General features: G+C 40.9%; 2 protein-coding genes and 1 pseudogene across 3 annotated transcripts; all 3 read left to right on the top strand.

The window, feature by feature from the left end:
- LOC124016316 lies at positions 1–6,494 on the top strand (annotated as a pseudogene).
- On the top strand, positions 3,389–6,100 carry LOC124015589 (histone H4-like). The gene is made up of 2 exons (XM_046330932.1): positions 3,389–3,423; positions 5,782–6,100. Exons 1-2 carry the CDS (start codon positions 3,389–3,391, stop codon positions 6,098–6,100), a joined length of 354 nt encoding a protein of 117 aa, XP_046186888.1.
- Positions 6,495–16,110: 9,616 nt separating the features above from the next.
- LOC124016315 (VIP peptides-like) lies at positions 16,111–20,165 on the top strand. 2 transcript variants are annotated; one of them, XM_046331865.1, is made up of 7 exons: positions 16,111–16,295; positions 16,476–16,585; positions 17,009–17,107; positions 17,578–17,682; positions 18,880–19,011; positions 19,166–19,241; positions 19,541–20,165. In XM_046331865.1, the coding sequence occupies exons 1-7, from the start codon at positions 16,290–16,292 to the stop codon at positions 19,547–19,549; spliced, it is 537 nt and encodes a 178-aa protein (XP_046187821.1). In that variant the 5' UTR covers positions 16,111–16,289; the 3' UTR covers positions 19,550–20,165. The 2 variants fall into 2 exon arrangements, with proteins under 2 accessions (XP_046187821.1, XP_046187820.1); XM_046331864.1 differs by having other exon boundaries at positions 16,116–16,295; positions 19,166–19,236.
- Positions 20,166–21,692: the final 1,527 nt, after the last annotated feature.

Raw genomic sequence — 21,692 nt, 5'->3', positions numbered from 1 at the left:
ATGTCCGAGCCAGCAAAGTCCGCGCCCAAGAAGGGCTTCAAGAAAGCTGTCACCAAGACCGCAGGGAAGTGCGGCAAGAAGTACCGAACGTCCAGGAAGGGGAGCTACGCCATTTACATGTACAAAGTCCTGAAGCAGGTCCACCCCGACACCAGCATCTCCTCCAAGGCCATGGGAATCATATTAAGTTGAATGAACTCATATCCATGTTATTTGACATGAATTCTGAATTCTGAAACAGCACTTTGTGACATCAGCTGATGTAAGAAGGGCTTTATAAATACATTTAGACCCAGTCACAAAGGTTCACATTTTACCTTTGGATTTACTAGATCAGAGTTCCCTTCACAGAAAAAGGTATTAGGACAGCAGGAATCTGTTGATTTAAACATCAACAGTTTGCAAAACAGCTCTTATTAAACAGTACAAAAGCAGCAGCAACGGACGGTCAAATTATTACTTGACAAATGACAAGATTTGCTATCAACATTGCCAGGTGCGTCCTGGTTGCTGCATAGACTTCATAAGGAACTAAATATTCTCATAGTAACCGTGGTGCTGAAATGGCCACCGCCTCTGCCCAGTTGGCAAGGGCTATTTCCCGTTGGAGGGAATTTTGACACGCTATAGGCACAGTTCAGTACACCCCTCATCCAATAGACTCCAGTATCTATATAAGCCCCCTTCCCCTGTAATTCTCACAGAAACCACTTTATTTTACTTCACTTTCCCTGGTCATCTGTAGAATCTCCACTTTTTAAGTTACTGCAACAAAACGATTGTGGAGGTGAATTGATGTAATATATAGTCCTCGAGATGAAGTTATACAGGATATATAATGTAATGGCATCTCAAACGTTTTTTTATTTTTACAATCCATATACCAGTAGGAGAGCGTACAGAAAAATAATGCTGTAGGTTTAGAGAGAACAGTTGCAATCCATTTTTAATCAAGTAGTACCATTTGAAGTGACCCTCATTTTATACTTCACAAACATACATTGTCATGATGTAGTGTTCCAAATCTGCAGTAGACAAAAACCAGCTGAAAATGTGCAGGCGGCAGCGTAGCCTAGTGGTTAGAGAGTTGGACTAGTCAACCGGAAGGTTGCGAGTTCAAACCCCCGAGCTGACAAGGTACAAATCTCTCGTTCTGCCCCTGAACAGGCAGTTAACCCACTGTTCCCAGGCCATCATTGAAAGTAAGAATGTGTTCTTAACTGACTTGCCTGGTTAAATAAAGGTCAAATAAAAAATTTAAAAAGGTCAACACCAAACGGTTAAGTGATTCTGATTTCAGAGCTGCGATATTAAGTAATAGTGAAATACATTTTAACAAATGAAATAGAATATCATATCAAAAGTAATGTGAGCATTGCATTGTGGAAAGCAATGACTTCATAAAAACATGTATTGCAATGTGCAGCACGTATTTGTAGATGAAACACTGATTACGTTGGGTGAAAAAGTAACTATGATTTGGTGTACTCTACTTGAAAATGTGTTTAGAGTTTTGAAAGCACTGCCTATTTGATGATCTGTTGTTTTTTTGTTTTGTTTTTTTAACCACATACTTGGGGAAATGGCACCAGTTGAGCAATGATGGCTCTCTGTGGCCATTGTGAATAGTACTTCAGATCCTGCAGGTGTTGCTCAAATGCCTCCGTGACTTGAATGATGAGTCGACCTATTCCTTATAGCTCCTAATGCATTTAAGGCCCGTGTTGGCAATATGACTTCTGATCCAACAGGTGGCAATGAAATCCCTCCCTACATGACTTGACTGACCAGTTAGTTGTCTGACTCCTTATAGCTCCTAATGATTTTAAGCAGAGTGTTGGCCACATGACTTCTGCTCCAGTAGGTGGCGGTGAGATCTCTCCCTTACATGAGTTGACTTATTCCTTTCAGCTCCTAAATTAGGCTGAGGGTGTCAACAGTGCATCTCGGATGAACCCTGTTCTGAGCCCCTTTCTTCATTTCATTCGAGATAATTCCTGTCTTCTTCATGTCCTCTTCATTAGTCCCTCTGCATGTCTTCCTTCCTGTCTTCTTCATGTCCTCTTCATTAGTCCCTCTGCATGTCTTCCTTCCTGTCTTCTTCATGTCCTCTTCATTAGTCCCTCTGCATGTCTTCCTTCCTGTCTTCTTCATGTCCTCTTCATTAGTCCCTCTGCATGTCTTCCTTCCTGTCTTCTTCATGTCCTTTTCCCCTTCCTTCCTTCCTGTCTTCTTCATGTCCTCTTCATTAGTCCCTCTGCATGTCTTCCTTCCTGTCTTCTTCATGTCCTCTTCATTAGTCCCTCTGCATATCTTCCTTCCTGTCTTCTTCATGTCCTCTTCATTAGTCCCTCTGCATGTCTTCCTTCCTGTCTTGCCACGTGGGTTCCACTAAGGTGTGTTTTTTCTTCTTCTCGGCAATCACTAGCCACTCATAACGGAACAGCAGTCACTTGAATAATGTTTCCATATTTTGCATTACTCATGTCATATATGTATATACTGTATTCTACTCTATTGTACTGTATCTTAGTCTATGCCGCTCTGACGTTGCTCGCCCCATACATGTATATATTGTAATTCCATTGCCTTGGTTAGATTGATGCGTCTTGTGTGTGTTGTGAAATTGTTCGATATTACTTGTTAGACATTACTGCACTGTTGGAGCTAGAAACACAAGCATTTCACTACATCCGCAATAACATCTCCTAAACACGTATGTGGCAAATAGGATTTGATTTGATGGGTGATTGGATTAGATTTGATGTTGGTAGGAGTTTTCCTCAGTGTGTGTCCATCTTCCATTTCCACGTCATGTCCTAGTTGGGGAGCTATCCGTTATACTGTAGGCTACTTACTAGCAATGTCACTGTAGTCAAAGTAGATTTTCTAGGCTATAGGGTGTGGTAACAGGCCCTCTGTCATTTGTTTTTTGTACTGTACATGTGAAGTAACTGCACGCTAGCCTAGCGAAGAGCAAGGCTGTTGAGAATAGGGGATTGCAAGCAGTTGAGGGGAACTAGTGAAAGACTCACCTGCTGTTCAACACAAGGCCCCAAACACCTCTGCAGACAGAGTATTATTCACTCCCAGTCCTATGATCTTGCTCTGTGAAGGAGATTTGCTTTTCAGCATCCAATTCATGGCAGCCTTCACCCTAGTTGATTTGGGCATGTGAGTGATTCGAGAATGTTTGGCTTTGGTATCCAAGGTGTTTGAGAATGTTGGGGGTCAGTGTTCCGAGGGGCTGACTGTGACACCATAAAGTGGAATGTAGTTAGTGTGCTGTTGGAGGGATTCCAATTCAGTCCGGTGCAGTCTTCCAGACAGTGCAGTTGTGCTTCAAGTCTGCTCTCTGTGTGATGACTTGTAAGTTGATTGTGACTAGATGGAGTACAGCTACGACCAGAAGGGACATTTTCGGTAACCCTAACCCTTTTCATAACCTTAACATAATTATCCTAACCTGCTAGGGAAAAGTCACTTCATGACACTAGCTGTAGCCCACCTAGTCAAAACCTTGTCAACCCTTATCCTAAAAAGCTAACTCTGTTCCTAGATGTACTATGTACTATTTATTTATTTATATTGTATTTATTTATATATTACTAAACCAAGGGCTGGCAGCCAGTAAGTACAGGTAAGAGACCAGTATGGCAACAATAATTTGCTAGATTAAAGCTAGTCACATCTGAGATGTTAAACTGCACTGAATGATAAAGTGCCAGTATGTGCTCTTGGACCCTTATGGCATCAATGGGTCCGCCCCATTTGTCCCTTTTGAAATGAACAGTTGAGATGGCCCCTCCTTCTGTGGCCGTCGTTTTATGCTACATCTGAGGCAATCTTGTGGGCGTAGTGTCACCGGGGCCAGAAATGAGCAACATCACACCAATAATAAGACACTTTGTTATTGGTTAGCAAAGAAAAGTACAATACTATTTTTGCACATCCCTATCACCTCTGTATGGATCGGTAAACCATCTGTTCATTGTGTGGGTGGGTGGGTGTCTGAGCACTATTGAATGTTTTCCACTGGATGTCATAAGGTGAATGCACCAATTTGTAAGTCGCTCTGGATAAGAGCGTCTGTTTCAGCTGACAGAGGTATCACCACCCCTCCTATTGGCACCTCAGGTCCTCTTGGCCCCCTGACTGTCAGGCTGGATCCTGTCTAGGGAAGAAAGAAGAAGAATGATGTTATTAATGACAGGTAATATACTGCCGCTGCAAGATGACATGGCCTTCCACAAGGTGACATGATGGGACCCCTTTGCCTTTAGGGCATCCCATGTGTATTTGTTTCCCTGTAGCCTATATCTTCGGCGTTTGGATTTGACGGTGTCCCGTGTATGGAAAGATGAAGAATCCATTTATGAAAAAGTGGGCATTTTTTCCAATGGATGTTTGGTGTGTGAGTGGTTGTTATTTTGTGTGTGGGAGAGTCACCTCCTCTCTACTTGGGACCTCTCTGAGTTCTTTAGGCCTATCTCTATTAGAGGGTTTCAACGTGGGGTGAATCATACTAGTTCAGTATGTAGTTAGTGTGCCTTCCATGGCCTGTGAAGTTAAAGTTAAAGACCCATTTCCTCAGTGCGGCTCCTCAGTCTTTGGGTGAGTACTCCCTCAAACAGCTTCCCAACATGACTGTGGAGGCTGATTGGTCTTTAACTTGTGACGTTGTGTGGGTCTTTACCAGGTTTGTGACTCATTGTGACAACTGCAGATTTCCAAGGTAGGGGAAAATGGCCATCCATGAGACATGTGGTGAAGAGGTTAGAAAGGAGGTGCAGGTATTCATCAGGTGCTTGCTTGTGTGTGCTGTCAATGTTGTCTTCCCCAGATGCTTTGTTTTTCATTTTATTTCAGATGAGTCTTTATTCCTTCAATAGTAACAGAGAGGGTGAGGGGTGGTCTACTGGTGTCAGATTTGAAGTATATACTGTTTTCTATATTTCTCGGTTGACAATGTTTTTCCATTCTTTGTTATAGAGGGATTAATTGGGATGAGAATTAACATTTTGTAGGTGGTTTCTACCGGTTGTGCTACCGGCTTGCAGACGCCAATCTCAAACTACCACTCTCCATCAGAAACATTATCACTTTCTCCACAACCCCACAACCGTACAATTAAAGTGAAGGTCTCCACAGCAATACCCCAACCCCCCACCACTTAAAAACGCTGTGCGGAAGAAAATATGGAGCTTCACCTCAGACAGTGGTGAAAGTCTATCAACTACATCTGATCTCTCTTTGGATACGCCCTACAAGCCTGGATAACAGCTTCACCATAGCAGATGAATTGGCTACAGATAAGCCATTTCTATTGCCATGTTTCGGGTTTACAGACTACCAAGATACATCAGCAATCACTACATTCACAGCACATCCGGACTCACATCAATCAACAATAGACAGTCAATCATTGGCCAGAAGTTCATCAACAGAGCCACTCATAATCCATCATTGAAGGAAGCTGTCGGACAGGCCAAATGGGCCACAGACACACCCGTGTACATAATGCAGAAACTAACCTAAAATATCCCCCATCTAAAACATAATCATGCAAGACTGACTTTAATTACACATAGTTTATTTTCCAACATAAAAAGAGCAAAAATAATATACAAAAAATTCTAAATACAATTTGCATAATAAAAATAAAAATGTGTGTATATAAGTGGATGCATTCATTCACCCCCCTCCCTTTCCCCCCATACAGCTATGAGCTGTAATTGTAATAAAGTTGGTTTTAAGTACAGTAAATTCATGTCGGGAAAGGAAAATAGAGCAACGAATCTATGCCAGGAAGAGTCAAAGAGGCAAAGAGGCAAAGAAACTTGGAAAAGGAGGCGCCAAGTGTCACCGCAAAGTTCTCTGTGAAAAGATCCATGGAATCACCAAGCCCGCTATCGGTGTGAAGCGTATCTCCGGTCTGATCTATGAGGAGACCCGCCTTGTCCTGAAGGTGTTTCTGAAGAACGTGATCCGTGATACCATCACCTACACCGAGCATACCAAGAGGAAGACCGTTACCGCCATGGATGTGGTCTACGCTCTGAAACGCCAGGGACGCACCCTGTACGGTTTCAGAGGTTAAACGCACTGTTTTCGGAACTTCGACATCCCGACTTGAACCCAAAGGCCTCTTTTATGAGGCACCCACATCCTCTTCAAAAGGGCCAAGTCCATATAGTGGTTGGTATGTTATTGGAATATTGTTTAGGTATGCTATTTGGTAGGAAAGCATGAGCCACTCCGAGTGGACAGGAAGTATTAAGCAGGTCCACTCCGACACTGGCATCACCTCCAAGGCCATGGGTGAAACGACATTTTTGAGCGTATCGCCCCGGTGTGCCCACTACAACAAGCATTCTACCATCACCTCCAGAGAGATCCAGACCGCTGTGCGCCTGCTGCTCCCTGGTGAGCTGGCCAAGCACGCAGTGTCTGAGGGCAGCAAGGCCATAACCAAGTACACCAGCTCCAAGTAAGCAGCGCATTTGGACTGCTACATTAACCCAAGGCTCTTTTAAGAGCCACCCACCCTGTCAGTAAAAAAGCAATTCCATTGTGACCGAATGAATGTGTATGTAGGTCGGCTGTGTCCATTGTAGGACTGTTCCATTGTGGGCCGGTGCTGTGGGCCGAGTTGGAGAATGGCTGCTTTGTATCCTTTTCAAGTGTAGGGGTTTTGCGTGCTGTCTTTGTCTGCCGAATGTAAGATAGATATAATAATAATATATGCCATTTACAGACGTTTTATCCAAAGCGACTTACAGTCATGTGTGCATACATTCTACATATGGAGATGTTTGAGTTCATTAAAACTTCTTATGACTGGAGGGCAGTTAGCAGCAGACGTTTCTCTGAAGGACATGACAAACAGGGTTGGCCTCCATTCCAGTTGAAGGCCGTCTATAGTGGAATAAGTGAGTGGAATGTGAAATGGCAAAGGGTGAAGACAGGGCCGAAATGGCCGTTGTTTGAGGTGACTTCCTGAATAAGTAGGAGACGGATAGAGTCCCATTTATTCACTCAATCTTAATGATGCATCATGCTACCCGATGATGAAAAGAGGAATGGCATGAATAATCCATTGTCGGAAGAATAGGAGTAGGCCTATATGAAAGTGTGTAGGCCCCAAGTCCCAGTAGAACACAGTGAGTGAGTGAGTGAGTGAGTGAGTGAGTGAGTGAGTGAGTGAGTGAGTGAGTGAGTGAGTGAGTGAGTGAGTGAGTGAGTGAGTGAGTGAGTGAGTGAGTGGGCCTTGTCATTGGAGCAGTAGTGGAATCCCCTTCGAATAACTACATTGGGAAGAAAATAAGTGGCAATGAGCCTTCTGAACTACACGCATCTGCCGGGACTCTTCTCCAGGTCCAAGCAGATGAGATGTATACAGCCCTTGAGATATTTCCAAATGAGTTAAAGCAACCATCTACCACCAAAAATGTGTTCTCACCATAACTGAGTCAGGTTTGTAGGCCTCCTTGTTCGCACACGCTTTTTCAGTTCTGCCCACAAATTTCCTAAAGGATTGAGGTCAGGGCTTTGTGATGGCCACTCCAATACCTTGACTTTGTTGTCCTTAAGCCATTTTGACACAACTTTGGGAGCATGCTTGGGGTCATTGTCCATTTGGAAGACCCATTTGCGACCAAGCATTACCTTTTTGATTGAGGTCTTGAGATGTTGCTTCAATATATCCACATAATTTTCTTTCCTCATGATGCCATATATTTTGTGAAGTGCACCAGTCCCTCCTGCAGCAACGCACCCTACAACATGATGCTGCCACCCTCTTTTTCCTCCAAACACAACAATGGTCATTATGACCAAACAGTTCTGTTTTTGTTTCATCAGACCAGAGGATATCTCTCCAAAAAGTACAATCTTTTTGGATCTTTTTGCAGTTGCAAACCGTAGTCTGGCTTTTTTTATGGCAGTTTTGGAGTAGTGGCTTCTTCCTTGCTGAGCGGCCTTTCAGGTTCTGTCGATATAGGACTCGTTTTTACTGTGGATACAAAAACTTTTGTACCTGTTTCCTCCAGCATCTTCACAACGTCTTTTGCTGTTGTTCTGGGATTGATTTTTGTTTGTACTATTGTTTGTACAGATGAACGTGGTTGTCACGACTTTTAGAAATACAGTGCCTTGCGAAAGTATTCGCGATTGTTGGAAGCATAATCGGAACGTGCACCAAAGTACGTTCATCTCTAGGAGACAGAACGCGTCTCCTTCCTGAGCTTTTCCCGTTAAAGCCCCTTTACTTTCAGTGCAGAGAGCATCATGAAGAAATGATGATAAATACAATCCACCTGGAACACACCAGGCAGGTCAGAGATACTGTTGTGAATAAGTTTAAAGCCGGATTTGGATACAAAAAGATTTCCCAAGCTTTAAACATCCCAAGGAGCACTGTGCAAGCGATAATGTTGAAATGGAAGGAGTATCAGACCACTGCAAATCTACCAAGACCTGGCCGTCCCTCTAAACTTTTAGCTCATACAAGGAGAAGACAGATCAGAGATGCAGCCAAGTGGCCCATGATCACTCTGGATGAACTGCAGAGATCTACAGCTGAGGTGGGAGACTCTGTCCATAGGACAACAATCAGTCGTATATTGCACAAATCTGGCCTTTATGGAAGAGTGGCAAGAAGAAAGCCATTTCTTAAAGATATCCATAAAAAGTGTTGTTTAAAGTTTGCTACAAGCCACCTGGGAGACACCAAACATGTGGAAGAAGGTGCTCTGGTCAGATGAAACCAAAATTGAACTTTTTGGCAACAATGCAAAACGTTATGTTTGGCGTAAAAGCAACACAGCTCATCACCCTGAACACACCATCCCCACTGTCAAACATGGTGGTGGCAGCATCATGGTTTGGGCCTGCTTTTCTTCAGCAGGGACAGGGAAGATGGTTAAAATTGATGGGAAGATGGATGGAGCCAAATGCAGGACCATTCTGGAAGAAAACCTGATGGAGTCTCCAAAAACCTGAGACTGGGACGGAGATTTGTCTTCCAACAAGACAATGATCCAAAACACAAAGCAAAATCTACAATGGAATGGTTCAAAAATAAACATATCAAGGTGTTAGAATGGCCAAGTCAAAGTCCAGACCTGAATCCAATCGAGAATCTGTGGAAAGAACTGAAAACTGCTGTTCACAAATGCTCTCCATCCAACCTCACTGAGCTCGAGCTGTTTTGCAAGGAGGAATAGGAAAAAATGTCAGTCTCTCGATGTGCAAAATTGATAGAGACATACCCCTAGCGACTTACAGCTGTAATCGCAGCAAAAGGTGGCGCTACAAAGTATTAACTTAAGGGGGCTGAATAATTTTGCACGCCCAATTTTTCAGTTTTTGATTTGTTAAAAAAGTTTGAAATATCCAATAAATGTCGTTCCACTTCATGATTGTGTCCCACTTGTTGTTGATTCTTCACAAAAAAATACAGTTTTATATCTTTATGTTTTAAGCCTGAAATGTGGCAAAAGGTCGCAAAGTTCAAGGGGGCCGAATACTTTCGCAAGGCACTGTAATAAACTAGACTAACCGCCAGTCACACCACCCTGACCTACTCCACAATAGAAAATAAAGGCTCTCTCTATGGTCAGGACGTGACAGTTGTCACAACCTGACCTTAGAGAGCCGTTTTATTTCTCCATTTGGTTAGGTCAGGGTGTGATTTGGGGTGGGCATTCTATGTTGTTTGTTCCTATGTTTTGGCCAGGTATGGTTCTCAATCAGGGACAGCTGTCTATCATTGTCTCTGATTGGGAATCATACTTAGGCAGCCTTTTTTCCTTTTGGTAGGTAGTTGTCTTCGTTTGTGCATATATAGCCTTATGGAGCTTCATGGTCATTTTTTGTTGTATTATTGTTTTGTTGGCGACATTTGCAAAATAAAGAAAAATGTACGCTCTATTGTGCTGTGCAGAAGATGGAAAATCCAAAGAGATGAGTAAGTAAAAGTCATGTGAAATTAAATCACTGAATGATCCATACACATTGCATCTCACAACAATGCTTAACACTTTGGAGAAGTCAATGGGTTCTCAAACAGGATTCTCAAGTGAAAGACCACAGTTGACATCCACTATTTGCCCATTTCACTCTTCTACATGTTTTTAAATAATCTGGGGTGGCAGGGTAGCCTAGTGGTTAGAGCGTTGGACTAGTAAACAGAAGGTTGCAAGTTCAAATCCCTGAGCTGACAAGGACAAGAACAAATCTGTTGTTCTGCCCCTGAACAGGCAGTTAACCCAGTTAAGAATTTGTTCTTAACTGACTTGCCTGGTAAAATAAAATCATGCAAATCTTAAAATTACTCAAATATGCTGTGATGCCAAATTGCTTAAAATAAATATATCTAATCAATATGATCAGATATATGTTAGAGGAAGGAAGACATTTCATCAATAAATGGGGAGATTTGGACTAGGATTAATATACTGTAGCAATTCTACAAAATAGGCTTGAATTACAAAATGACCCAGCATAGCATGCATGCAGCCACCACTTGAAATGAATTAATGAAATCATAAAAATTATTTAGGACTGTTAAAGCTAATGCACGAGTCTAGCGTTATGTGGATCATAGTAAGCACTCAAATCCTTAATCGAACCCATCATGCGCACACCGTCAAGGCTCAGAACTAATTGCACGTTAAGCATTGTTAAATATCCAAGCTGTGTCCCAAAACTTTCATTACTAAACTAACTTTCATTACTTAAACGCTTGTTATTTACCGACTGCCTCAGACTACTCGTAGAACAGCTAAGCGCGTGGTTAGATGCGTTTATCCCTACCATATCACTTTATACACAGAAGATATTCGCTAAACATATGTATCAGTCTCTCCGTGACCGCCACAGACAACTTCACAACCATTAAACTATGTAACTGTTTGAAAGTCACTATTGGTCTCATGGTGAAATCCCTGAGCGGTTTCCTTCCTCTCAGGCAAGTGAGTTAGGAATCTTTGTATCTTTGTAGTGACTGTTTTTTTTGATACACCATCCAAAGTGTAGTGAATAACTTCACTATGCTCAAATGGATATTCAATGTCTGCTTTTTTTTGTTACCCATCCGCCGTTCTTTGAGAGGCATTGGAAGACCTCCCTGATCTTCGGTTGAATCTGTGTTTGAAACTCAATGTTCGACTGAGGGACCTTACAGACAATTGTATGTGTGGGGTACAGAGATGAGGTAGTCATTTCGAAAACGATGTTAAACACTATTGTTCCACACAGAGTGAGTCCATGCAACATATTATGTGACTTCTTGAAAGCACATTTTGAATCTTGAACTTATTTAGGCTTACCATAACAAAGGGCTCGAATACTTGTTGAATCATGACACTTCAGCTTTTATTTATTTGTTAATTTGCAAAAATGTCTAAAAATATCATTCCACTTTGACATTATGGAAATGTAATTGAACAATCCGTGTGTAGGCCAGTGACAAACAATTTACATTTAATCATTTTTTTATTCAGGCTTTAATTCCTTTTAGGATGGCCATTCTGCCAACTGCTATAAGGTACTGAGATGGGTAAGTGTTAGTTACAAATCCTAGAGCAGCATCATAAAGTGTGCCTAGTGAATCCATTGGAGTTGTGAGATTACCTCTTCAGAAGGAATTACCAGACAGGGTAGAATGATGGCTACATAAAGCTCAAAATACTATGGAATGCAGAATGTATCATATCTCGCAAGAAAGACGTTGTTTTTTGGGATAATATTAATGCCTAATAAAATGGAGGTAGGTGCACATGATCAAACAATCGATCCGGAGAGTTAAATTTTCTGTATGGATCTGGTTATGAAACCCTGTGGTTGACAATGATGGACTGTGAGAACAGTGCAAAGAAGAGACCGGACAGAAGCAGGGACATAAAGAGAAGGGAGTAATTTAACTGTAATTTCCTTTGTGTTTTCTCTCCTCTCTGCATTGCCCTAGGCTGGTTGCACCCTCACCATCAGTTCCAGGAAATGTGGAGATTTGTCTCAGGAGAATAATTACGGCCGAGCCAGAGTTTGCTTAGAGAAGCAATGTGTGCCATGATGGCACAGCATAAAAATATGCCACAACCACCTCCCCACGGCCACAAATCCACCAATAGCTGCTTGATGAACAAATCAAACGTTTTCTGTACTTCAATTACAGTTGAGTTTACATTCATGATTTATTAAAATACACTAGCTTCACCCCACTCTATGGGCACTAAATCAATGGACCTGATTGATTCGATTCAATGCAATTTCATCTTTGCGGACTGCCACCAACACAAAGCACAAATTCATGCAGCTAAAAAGCTATTCGCAACATCCCGTTTATTTAAAATGTTATGATTATGGTGCACGCAAAATGTCACCCTGTGTGTGCAATATTGAAAAAGTACTTGGTTCCCGAAAATGTTTATTGGCCGTGCTGAGCTGTGGCTGAGTGGTAACTCAACAAATATATGACTTCCAAATTTCTCACCATAGAGGGAGGTTCAATCCAACTTTCTCTCCTCTTTAACCGCTGTAGCCCCTTGTAATGTATAATCTGTCTAAAAAAAAAGCTTAAATATGTAAGAGTGGAATTCCCCTTTAATTTAATAAAAAATAATTAAGCTACTCATTTTGAATTTACAGGTGGCACTTTGTGACCATAAAAGTCTCTGCGACCGGGTCAGTAAAATCAAAGTGGATTAATGATCCCATGATCCCACCTATGACTCCTGAACTGTCTTGAATTGCTTAACTTAAAAAATGATGGCAAAACTTACTAGTCTGCCTTACACAATATAAATAGAATTACTATTGTGATGCAAAATTGCCACGGTTTACTATTGTGATGAATAATTGCCATGGTCATTTGGAATGTCTGGTCAATGAGCATTATGGATAATGTAACCATTCTACATTTCTTAAGTTGGTCTGCAAATGCATTCATCATATGCATTGTGACAGTATGGTTGCCCGGGATTACAGTCATTCTGACAGAAAATCAATGTGCTGGCAGGTTGTGAGGGGTGGCATTCTGTGGCTTTTAACCTTCTCCATCTCCTGGTGGGCACATAACAGATGGCATTTTGCAGGGTGATTCTGCTTATACTGCCATGTCCCTATGAATCAACTCCTGATGTCACTATGAATCAACTTCTGCCATCCCACTGTGACAAATTTAGCTTGGCCCTACCATCCAAAATATTCTTTATATCGGATGTGATGGGTGATCTTCAAACCTTTTGGCTTTTCTTAGGCGAGGGCCTGAAGTGCTCATATGAGTAAAAATGTATTTAAAGTGATAATTAATCCAAATGACAAAATGAAATATTAAATGACTTACCCTGTAAGAGGTCTATGGACAAGGTATGACGTGGTATTCAATGCTGCACTAGGCAAGCTCAAGTATTTCAAAGGATTTAACTTATATAGTGTTTGAAACCAGGCCTCACATACTTTGTGTGCTTTGTTATGTAAAGGGTATTATTTTTAAAAAATGTTGTTTACTTTTTTGATAATTCCCTTTGGAACTGTTGGGCAGCACCTGAGATAAACTATCATGTAAACCAAAGCCTGTCCCTTCTCTCCTGGCTGTCAATCATTTGCTAATGTTTAAAAAGGTGAGAAAGTCTGACCACCAGTCTAATCTAAACAACTGTTCACCTAAACCAGAAATACAGCAACTGGAGATGTGCACCCAAACAGTCATTTGTACATCTGGGAACTCTGTCCACAAAAAAGGGAAATGTGAAATAGAATTGGATTTGCTGTATTGAGTCCTGTAATGTGATTGGACCTGATGACTTGTATGCTCTGGGATTCTGTCTTTCTGTAGGATAAATAATTACTGTGCTATGATCCACTTAAATGTAAATCGTGGTACTAAAGCATTGCTGGGAATGCGAATAAATCATATTTAATTAGCTATGCTGACTAAGACCAAAAACAGGCTGTTTTGTCTTTTTGAACATACACTGAGTGTACAAACCATTAGGAACACCTGCTTTCCATGACAGACTAACCAGTTGAATCCTGGTGAAAGATATGATCCTTTATTGATGTAACTTTAGAAACAAAACACTTTTTCTTTGCAATATTTCTGCACTGGTTGCATTTAAGAGACCTTTGGTTTGTGGTCAAGCCTATTTTTTTGAGAGTCAGCAGGAAGATGACTGTGGACTAATTAGTCATTTAGGGTAGGACATCTTAAAGTTTATGACTGGTGGCTCTGGGAAGACTTGGCGTAGTAGCGTATCACTTTCGATGATTCCCAAATTATTTTTAATGATTCTTTTAATGTTCTCTGCTTCAGTGCTCCATTTTGTACCAAAGTACACTCTCTTGGATGTATCACGAGGCACTCCTAATCACAACAAGGTCTCTGTCAAGTCGTCCGACCCTTATACCTGCATCTTTCAGGACCTCAGCACTGTAGTCCCGATTCAAGAAGCGATTCTCTACTTCAGCAGATTTGATACTGTAGTCTGATTGCAAATTCTGCGGACTCTTTGGAATTGGCCATATGGAATGTTTTCTTTTAGCCTTTTGGGGTGAAAGCTGTCTGCCCTCAGAATGGTATTCTCATCTGTAGGTTTCCAAAAGATTGATGTGTGCAAACAACCTTTATCATCTTTACTGATGTCAAGGTCCAAAGAAATGAATGTTATCCTTGCTGTACTCCATAGTTAGTTTGATGTTAGGGTTAATTCTGTTAAGGTATTGGTGAAGGAAATAAGTTCATCTTCTGAGTCGGACCAGAACAGGCGAACATCATCAATATATTGCGTCCCCACCACATAATCCGGTGAAAGAACTGGTTATTCGAAGGATCCAAAATGAAGTCATTTCCCCATTTACCCAAGTACAAACCAGCGTAGGAAGGGCTGTAGGAATGCTGCCATGGCACATCCTTTGACTTGTTTAAAAATACGGTCCTGTAAGACAAAGATGTTATTATTAAGAGTCCATTCAGTCAGTGAGACAATGAATTCTGTGGGAGGCATTTCAGTCTCAGGTCGGGTAGTCAAGAAATGGTGCATACCTGTCAATCCTTGATCATGTTCAATGGTGGTGTACAGAGACTGCACATCCATGGGGACTAAAAAAAGAAGCTGTACCTATATTGTTCAATTCCTTCATTTTGTTCAACACGTCTGTGGTATCTTGAAGATAGGCTGCGAGTGACGTCAGAAAAGGCTTAATGAAGTAATCAATGTACTTGGAGATGGGTTCTGTCCGACTGTCGTTACCACTAATGACTGGTCTGCCTGGGGGGGTTCTCAACCTGGGGGGGTTCTCAAGATTCTTGTGGACTTTTGGAAGAAGATAAAGAGAAGCCATATGCCGGACTGCCATTGAAAATTAAGTTGAACTCATTGTCTGAAATGTAGCCATTCTCCTTAGCTTCTGTGAGGATCCTTTTCAATTCAGTTTTTAGGTCCTCTGTAGGGTTGAAGGTAAAAGATTGGTAGAATTCATCATTGTCTAATTGATGGAAGGCTTCTATCACATATGTCTTTACTCCACACTACTGTAATGCCAGCTTTATCTGCTTTTTTTTAACCACAATCCATCCATTTTTGGACAATGATTGAACTGTATCCCTCTCTGTTTGAGTTTCCCGTGTTCATCAAGAATGGTCCACCACCCAAACGACATTCAGCCAACTTGACACAACTGTGGGAAGCATTGGAGTCAAGCATCCCTGTGGAATGCTTTCGACACCTTGTAGAATCCATGCACCGACGCAATAGTAAGAAGGTGTTGCTAATGTTTTGTACACTCAGTGCAACAATAAGCCTCCCACTGGGCACAGACAATGTCTATTCCACGTTGGTTCAACATCACTTCATTGAAATTACGGTGGAAAGAACGTTGATTCAATCAGTGTGTGCCCAGTGGGCTCCATTGTGGAAAATTGTGAAGACAATTAAACAGAATGAATTTTGACAATACTAATATCAGAAGGGCCATCATCATCATATCACATTTAGCCCTGCCTTCTGTAATGATCTGACCTTTTTGGCAGGTGATGTCAGGGCCAACCACGAAGTCCGGACTGTCCGTTCTTAATAAGCCTGTGACGAGCGCATTGGGAATTGTTACGATGACGTATCGTCACTACTGTGATTGCGTTCCATACTTAGAAAGCAAGGAAATAATAGATGCAGAGTCAGTGAAAGGTGGTGGTTCATTTTACCAGATCCAAACCACGGCTTGAATAATACAGAAACTTTTCTTTCAGCACGGTGGACAGCAGCCCAGCCGACCCACGGTGATTGTTGATGCATGTGAGTCTATTGCATTGTGCAATATATACAACATGATTTACTTAAGGAAATACAAGACTGTGTATTTTTATTTCATTTAGTTAAAATGTTAATCTTAACAGTAAATGATAAAGTAATTGTCCCAATGGTGATCAAGAAGGAGAAAAATGCAATGCTATTATTCTGTCTCTGCATGTGCAGAGCGTTATGGCACAGACGAACAGCTTTCATCGACTTTTTTTGATGGCACTATGCAGTATGCTGTGCACCAGAACCACGAGTCTACCTGCTGTCGCCGCATACTCAGTCAGGTAATGATATTTTATGATTTTGTTCTGACTTCTGTTTTGAGGTACTCTTACTGATAATTTAAAGAAAAGCTGACTTGAAAAGCATCTTGTTACAATCGCTGATAGATACAGACACATTTACTATATGGTTACACGGTTATCATAAACAGGCTGACTGTCGGTACTAAAACCATGTTTAAATGATTCTGGTCTTGGTACATAATTCTGATTGGAAATTGTTGGTGCGTATATACTGTATGTTAAGATTCATCTCTGCCATTCGAAGGGAACTTTGAAGAAGAAACTCAAAAGAAAAACGTTTTCACATAAAACATTTGGTGACTCCGACTATGTAGCAATTGAGAAATTAAATAATGTCATTGGTCAATTATGTATATTGAATTTGATACGACGATGGACTCACTTATTGCTTCCGTTCTATAGGTCAGGGACTGTTGAGACAGATGGGAAGGGTGACTGGGAGCAGAGTCTGTCAATAAATGACATGGAAAACCTTAAACTTCTCTATGATATAATTGCAAGGTAATGGTCACATTCACTTAGTTACAAAATGGTTTGTGATGAAATCAGTCCCTCACTTATGTTTCTCAGCACAGAATCGAATGAAATTGGTTCCTCCTATGGATTTTAATGCACTTATGTCATACAGGTATCTGCTGATATCTGTTTTCTGATGGGCCAAGTATGTATTACAATAAAAAATAAAATGTGTTGTGTTGTTAGCCAATGATAATAATAAGGCAACATTAACCTCACATCAGGGTCCACCAACATATTTGAGGCTAAAGTTCTTAGCAGTAAATGTTGAATGTCCTGAAGTGCCCGTCACCAGCAATTAATACTTTGTGACTGTGACATTTAGCTGAATAATCTGCTCTTGACATCCTGTCTGCATCAATCAAAAGTTAATTGATGTAACTATTGACACTAACATCATTTGTCCTGAATCTGAATCTGAAAGCATTTTATTGATCTTTTTTTAACATTTTTAGACCAACAAGACATGCAGATGGTCTCTTCACAAGTGGCTACAGCAAACTTTTAGGTCAGCTTTCGGCCAAGGACTACCTTGAATCCTTGATTGCAAAGCGAGTCAGGTACAACCTTCACATGGTAACCATAAATTGTGCTCTGAGGGACTCTAATCTATCTTGGTCTATACCTCTATTTCTAACATTCACTATGTAGTCAATCAGTACGTTAAAGTACAAATAGGGACGCCGGGGCAGCTCTAAGGCAGGTTGACCGAAATCAACACCAATGGTGTGAATTGAAGTTTTACAGCTGAGAAGTTCATAGAAGTTTATCACAACAATGTCGCATTTGCCATCCTGCCAGTTCATCCTGGCGATTGAATCACTCTACCGATGTAATACCACTACAGTTTGGCTTGACTGCCATCGTCAAAAGTTATATCTCACTTATATTGCCACATTTCTCTTATTACTGCAACATGATTTGGATGAAAGAACGTTTACAATGGGTAGTAACTCAATGTTATATTAATGTTGAAGATTCCCTGTTTTGTGGTTTTTAGCATCCGTGCCATGGTTTTTCCAAAAAAGGATCTAGTGCTGCCTCAAATCTCCCAGTAGTCAATCAGAAGGGCCTTTGGGGGGAAATTATTCCTGTGTAGTGACCATCGGTTGGTCCTTGTGATCATGCCAAAGTTGCAGTGACCCTTAAACTGAACAATTTGAGTCCTTATGGATTGGAATCTCCATGAATATGGCAGAGACCCCTGTGCAGGTCCGTACTGCCTGGTCAGAAGTGGCACCAAACGTCCGCACGGTTGCATATTTTCAGAGAACACATAGAGCCCCGAGTTGATTATCATACTGCGATTACAATTGAACACACACACATGCAAATTTGCCGGTAGAAATGTGTTCCAACATTCACTGAAGTTGCTAGGAAGTTTTACTACTACAGCTACAGTAAAGTGTAGTAACAGAACAAATAGACTTGGTGACGAACTATCAGCTACAGCACAGACCCTAATCTGCAGCAAATGCCTGTTAACAGTTCCATCTGAATTACTAGTGCACCCTCCAAGAAATAATTCATAGCCGTTGGTTATTGTCATGCATTACTGAGAAATAATGCACACTCTATAATGCTCTTCAAGTCAATCAGAAACTAGTATTCAATAATGCTATAGTATAAATGTTTCAACAATTCACAAGGTCTTGTATATCATGGTACAACAATATGTAAACCAATGAAGTAAACCTCGCTTTGAGCAGATCTCATTGTAATAATTCTTTCTTTTCTAATTATATTTTCATCTGTAGTAATGACCTCATGGAGGACCAGTTTCCAGTAAAACACCACTCAGGCGCTGTGTTTTCAGACAACTACAGCCACTACGGAAAACAGATGGCCATCAAGAAATACTTGAAATCAGCGCTGTCAAACAAGAGGAGGTAGGAACCAGGACAGGCCCAGTTTTTTGACATAAAAGACTGGACAATATAATTTAAACAGTGTATAAAGCCTGAATGTATGTCCAATGTCTATTAAAACTCATTTGTTCTCCAAAACAAATTGAATACTGATGGTTTACTTTTTGAATTCTAGCTTGGAGGAACCTACTATTCCAGAATTATCCATTAGGAGCGAGCCTTCCTCACAGCAAAAGTCTTTCATTGGTACAGTAGGTCCTGTTTGGATATTAGCATGCTAGTTTCATGCGTTTTTAACTGATGTACAGTACAACGTTTTTATGCTCATTTCTAACAAAACAATTGTGAGTTATTGGTATTTTAAGATACTGTACACTGTATTAGCCTCAGTTGATGTACTTTAAATATTAATGAATTATTAATAATATGATACTCAGTTGATATGGTCCCCAATTTTTTTCGGACACAGGGAGACAGGCTGACATCATACACACATCATGCCATTGTGTTTTTATATTATGACGCAACATTTCTGTTCCTTTTTTTTCAGACCCTCTAAGGAATATCTTCTAATGTGAACGAACGAACGGCAAAGCCAGACAAAATTACATTTGACCATTATTATATGTCATGTCATTTTTTTGTTTGAATTAAATCGTTATTTTGCCTCGCGGTACATTTCATGAAATAGCTGTGTAGCTGAGTGATAATCACAAAACATGTATACATCGTCATGGGAGTATTGCAAACGCAACGCATCCTAAAGGACATGACAGTAAAAGCATTATCTTTGGCTAGTACACTGGAGATTTGCAATGTTGTTTAAATGCATTCACCAGTGTAATAATATATAGTACATATGCCAAATAATGTGTTACATGCATTACATTTGATTCATGTATCCAGTATTGTGTATTTTCTTGTCAGTGTTGCAATGTGTGAAATAATAACGGAGATGGTTGCGTTAAGACATCCCAGCACCCAAAAGACTTGAGCACAGAAAGAAGTTAAGGAGCTTGAAAACATTTTTAGTGAGGATGATACAGACTAAAACCCTTAGGTGGCACTGCTGATTTATTTATTACATGGCATCATCAGAATAGTCTATTGTTATTGAAAGAAAAATAATAATATGGATGTTTGTTTTTAGTGTCAATAAATACTGTCAATATTCACCCCTTTCCGCTTCCTTTGGATTTTTCCCCCCCAAAACTGCAACCCCCATGGGATTTCCCCGGTAATAACAATGTTAAACGTTATTATACCCTGGCTGCATTGAAATCATTTGACTGGCCTGCATGAGGATTTCTGTCCCCGCTCGCCAATGGTAACAGGTCTCAGACTAGGAGTGTTGAACTAGCATCAGCCCCCCCCCCCCCCAGGGCCCTGTTTTTTTATCATTTGCTCTTGTGTGAATTCTGGCGACCAAACGGAACACAAGTGTCAACATGATTATATTCAGAATTTGGTCCAGGGCAAGGCTGGCGGGATAAGTCACCAAAATGGCATTAGTGTGTCACAGCATTCCACTGAATGATTCACATTCCTGGAAGAGGGTCATATATATATCACTGAGCAGCACACTGACATTTTGTGATGGTGGGCTGAGATGTGGTGCCCAGGACGTGGTGGTTGGCACAACATGGAGGAGTAAAAGGACCCAGGGTTTGACAACAAGCAGGCTTGGCCTATAGGTAGTCCATATGAGAGGCGCACTGCATCAATTTAAAAGCATAGATAGTGATTATTTGGGACGTCCAGATTTAAAGATCTGTTTGCCACAAGTTTCCCGTTTACACTCTCAGAAATAAAGGGTTAGATTTGTTATTAAAGGGTTACAAACTCTTATCACTGTATTGATCAGTGGTAAACCGTGGCTATTGGACCTGGGGGGGAAGATAACCTTCCAACACATTGTACTAAACAGAAAATCTAGAAACATAACAAGAAATTAGCATCACTTAATGCACCCAACTGGATCAAACAAGCCTGAGCCACCCCATTGGGCAAAAACTAGTTGAATCAACATTGTTTACATGACATATGTGATGGCGTTGAATCACAGTGGATAACTAATTGGATTTGCAAAATTCATCAACATAAGGGCATTTCTTTTTTTCTTTTTTTTTACACAACTTTTAACTTAAATCCAATGCCGTGATTTTTTTGGGGGGGGATTTCATGTTGAATTCACATTTTTTGACAACTCAACCGAATATAAATCAAAACAAGACGTTGAACTGACGGGATGCCTAATGCCATCACTATCAGAGAATCACCAAAAGCGACAACCGTGACCCATCAAAGGATGTGTGTGACAGGCTCATGATGCTGAAAGGATGGCGACCTTAATATTCAGCACACTCCATGTGATGTGGTATACTGTAGCAGAGCACACTCTTTTGTATAACATATACTGGGACATATTCTTGGACATATTCTTGGACATTCATGTACAATTATTACTTCCCATTGCAAACATATTTTTCACATTCATCACATAAAGTAACCAGTGATCTAAAGTTCAAATGCCACAATGTTTCACACGCATAATCATTTGAAAGTTCATCTTGAATTGGGCAAAGCTAACAAATTAGGGACAACATCCTCTTCAATAAAACCTGCTGCAGCCGCCGTAAACTAGCCTACAGCTAGCTAGCTAGACCTTGGGAAAACTACTGCTCGCTATTGGCCCACAAGTT

This window comes from Oncorhynchus gorbuscha, linkage group LG26 (genome assembly GCF_021184085.1).
Source record: "Oncorhynchus gorbuscha isolate QuinsamMale2020 ecotype Even-year linkage group LG26, OgorEven_v1.0, whole genome shotgun sequence".
NCBI classification, from domain to species: Eukaryota; Metazoa; Chordata; class Actinopteri; order Salmoniformes; family Salmonidae; genus Oncorhynchus; species Oncorhynchus gorbuscha.
The sequence above is the reverse complement of the archived record's forward strand: the minus strand, read 5'-3'. Positions and strand labels throughout refer to the sequence as shown.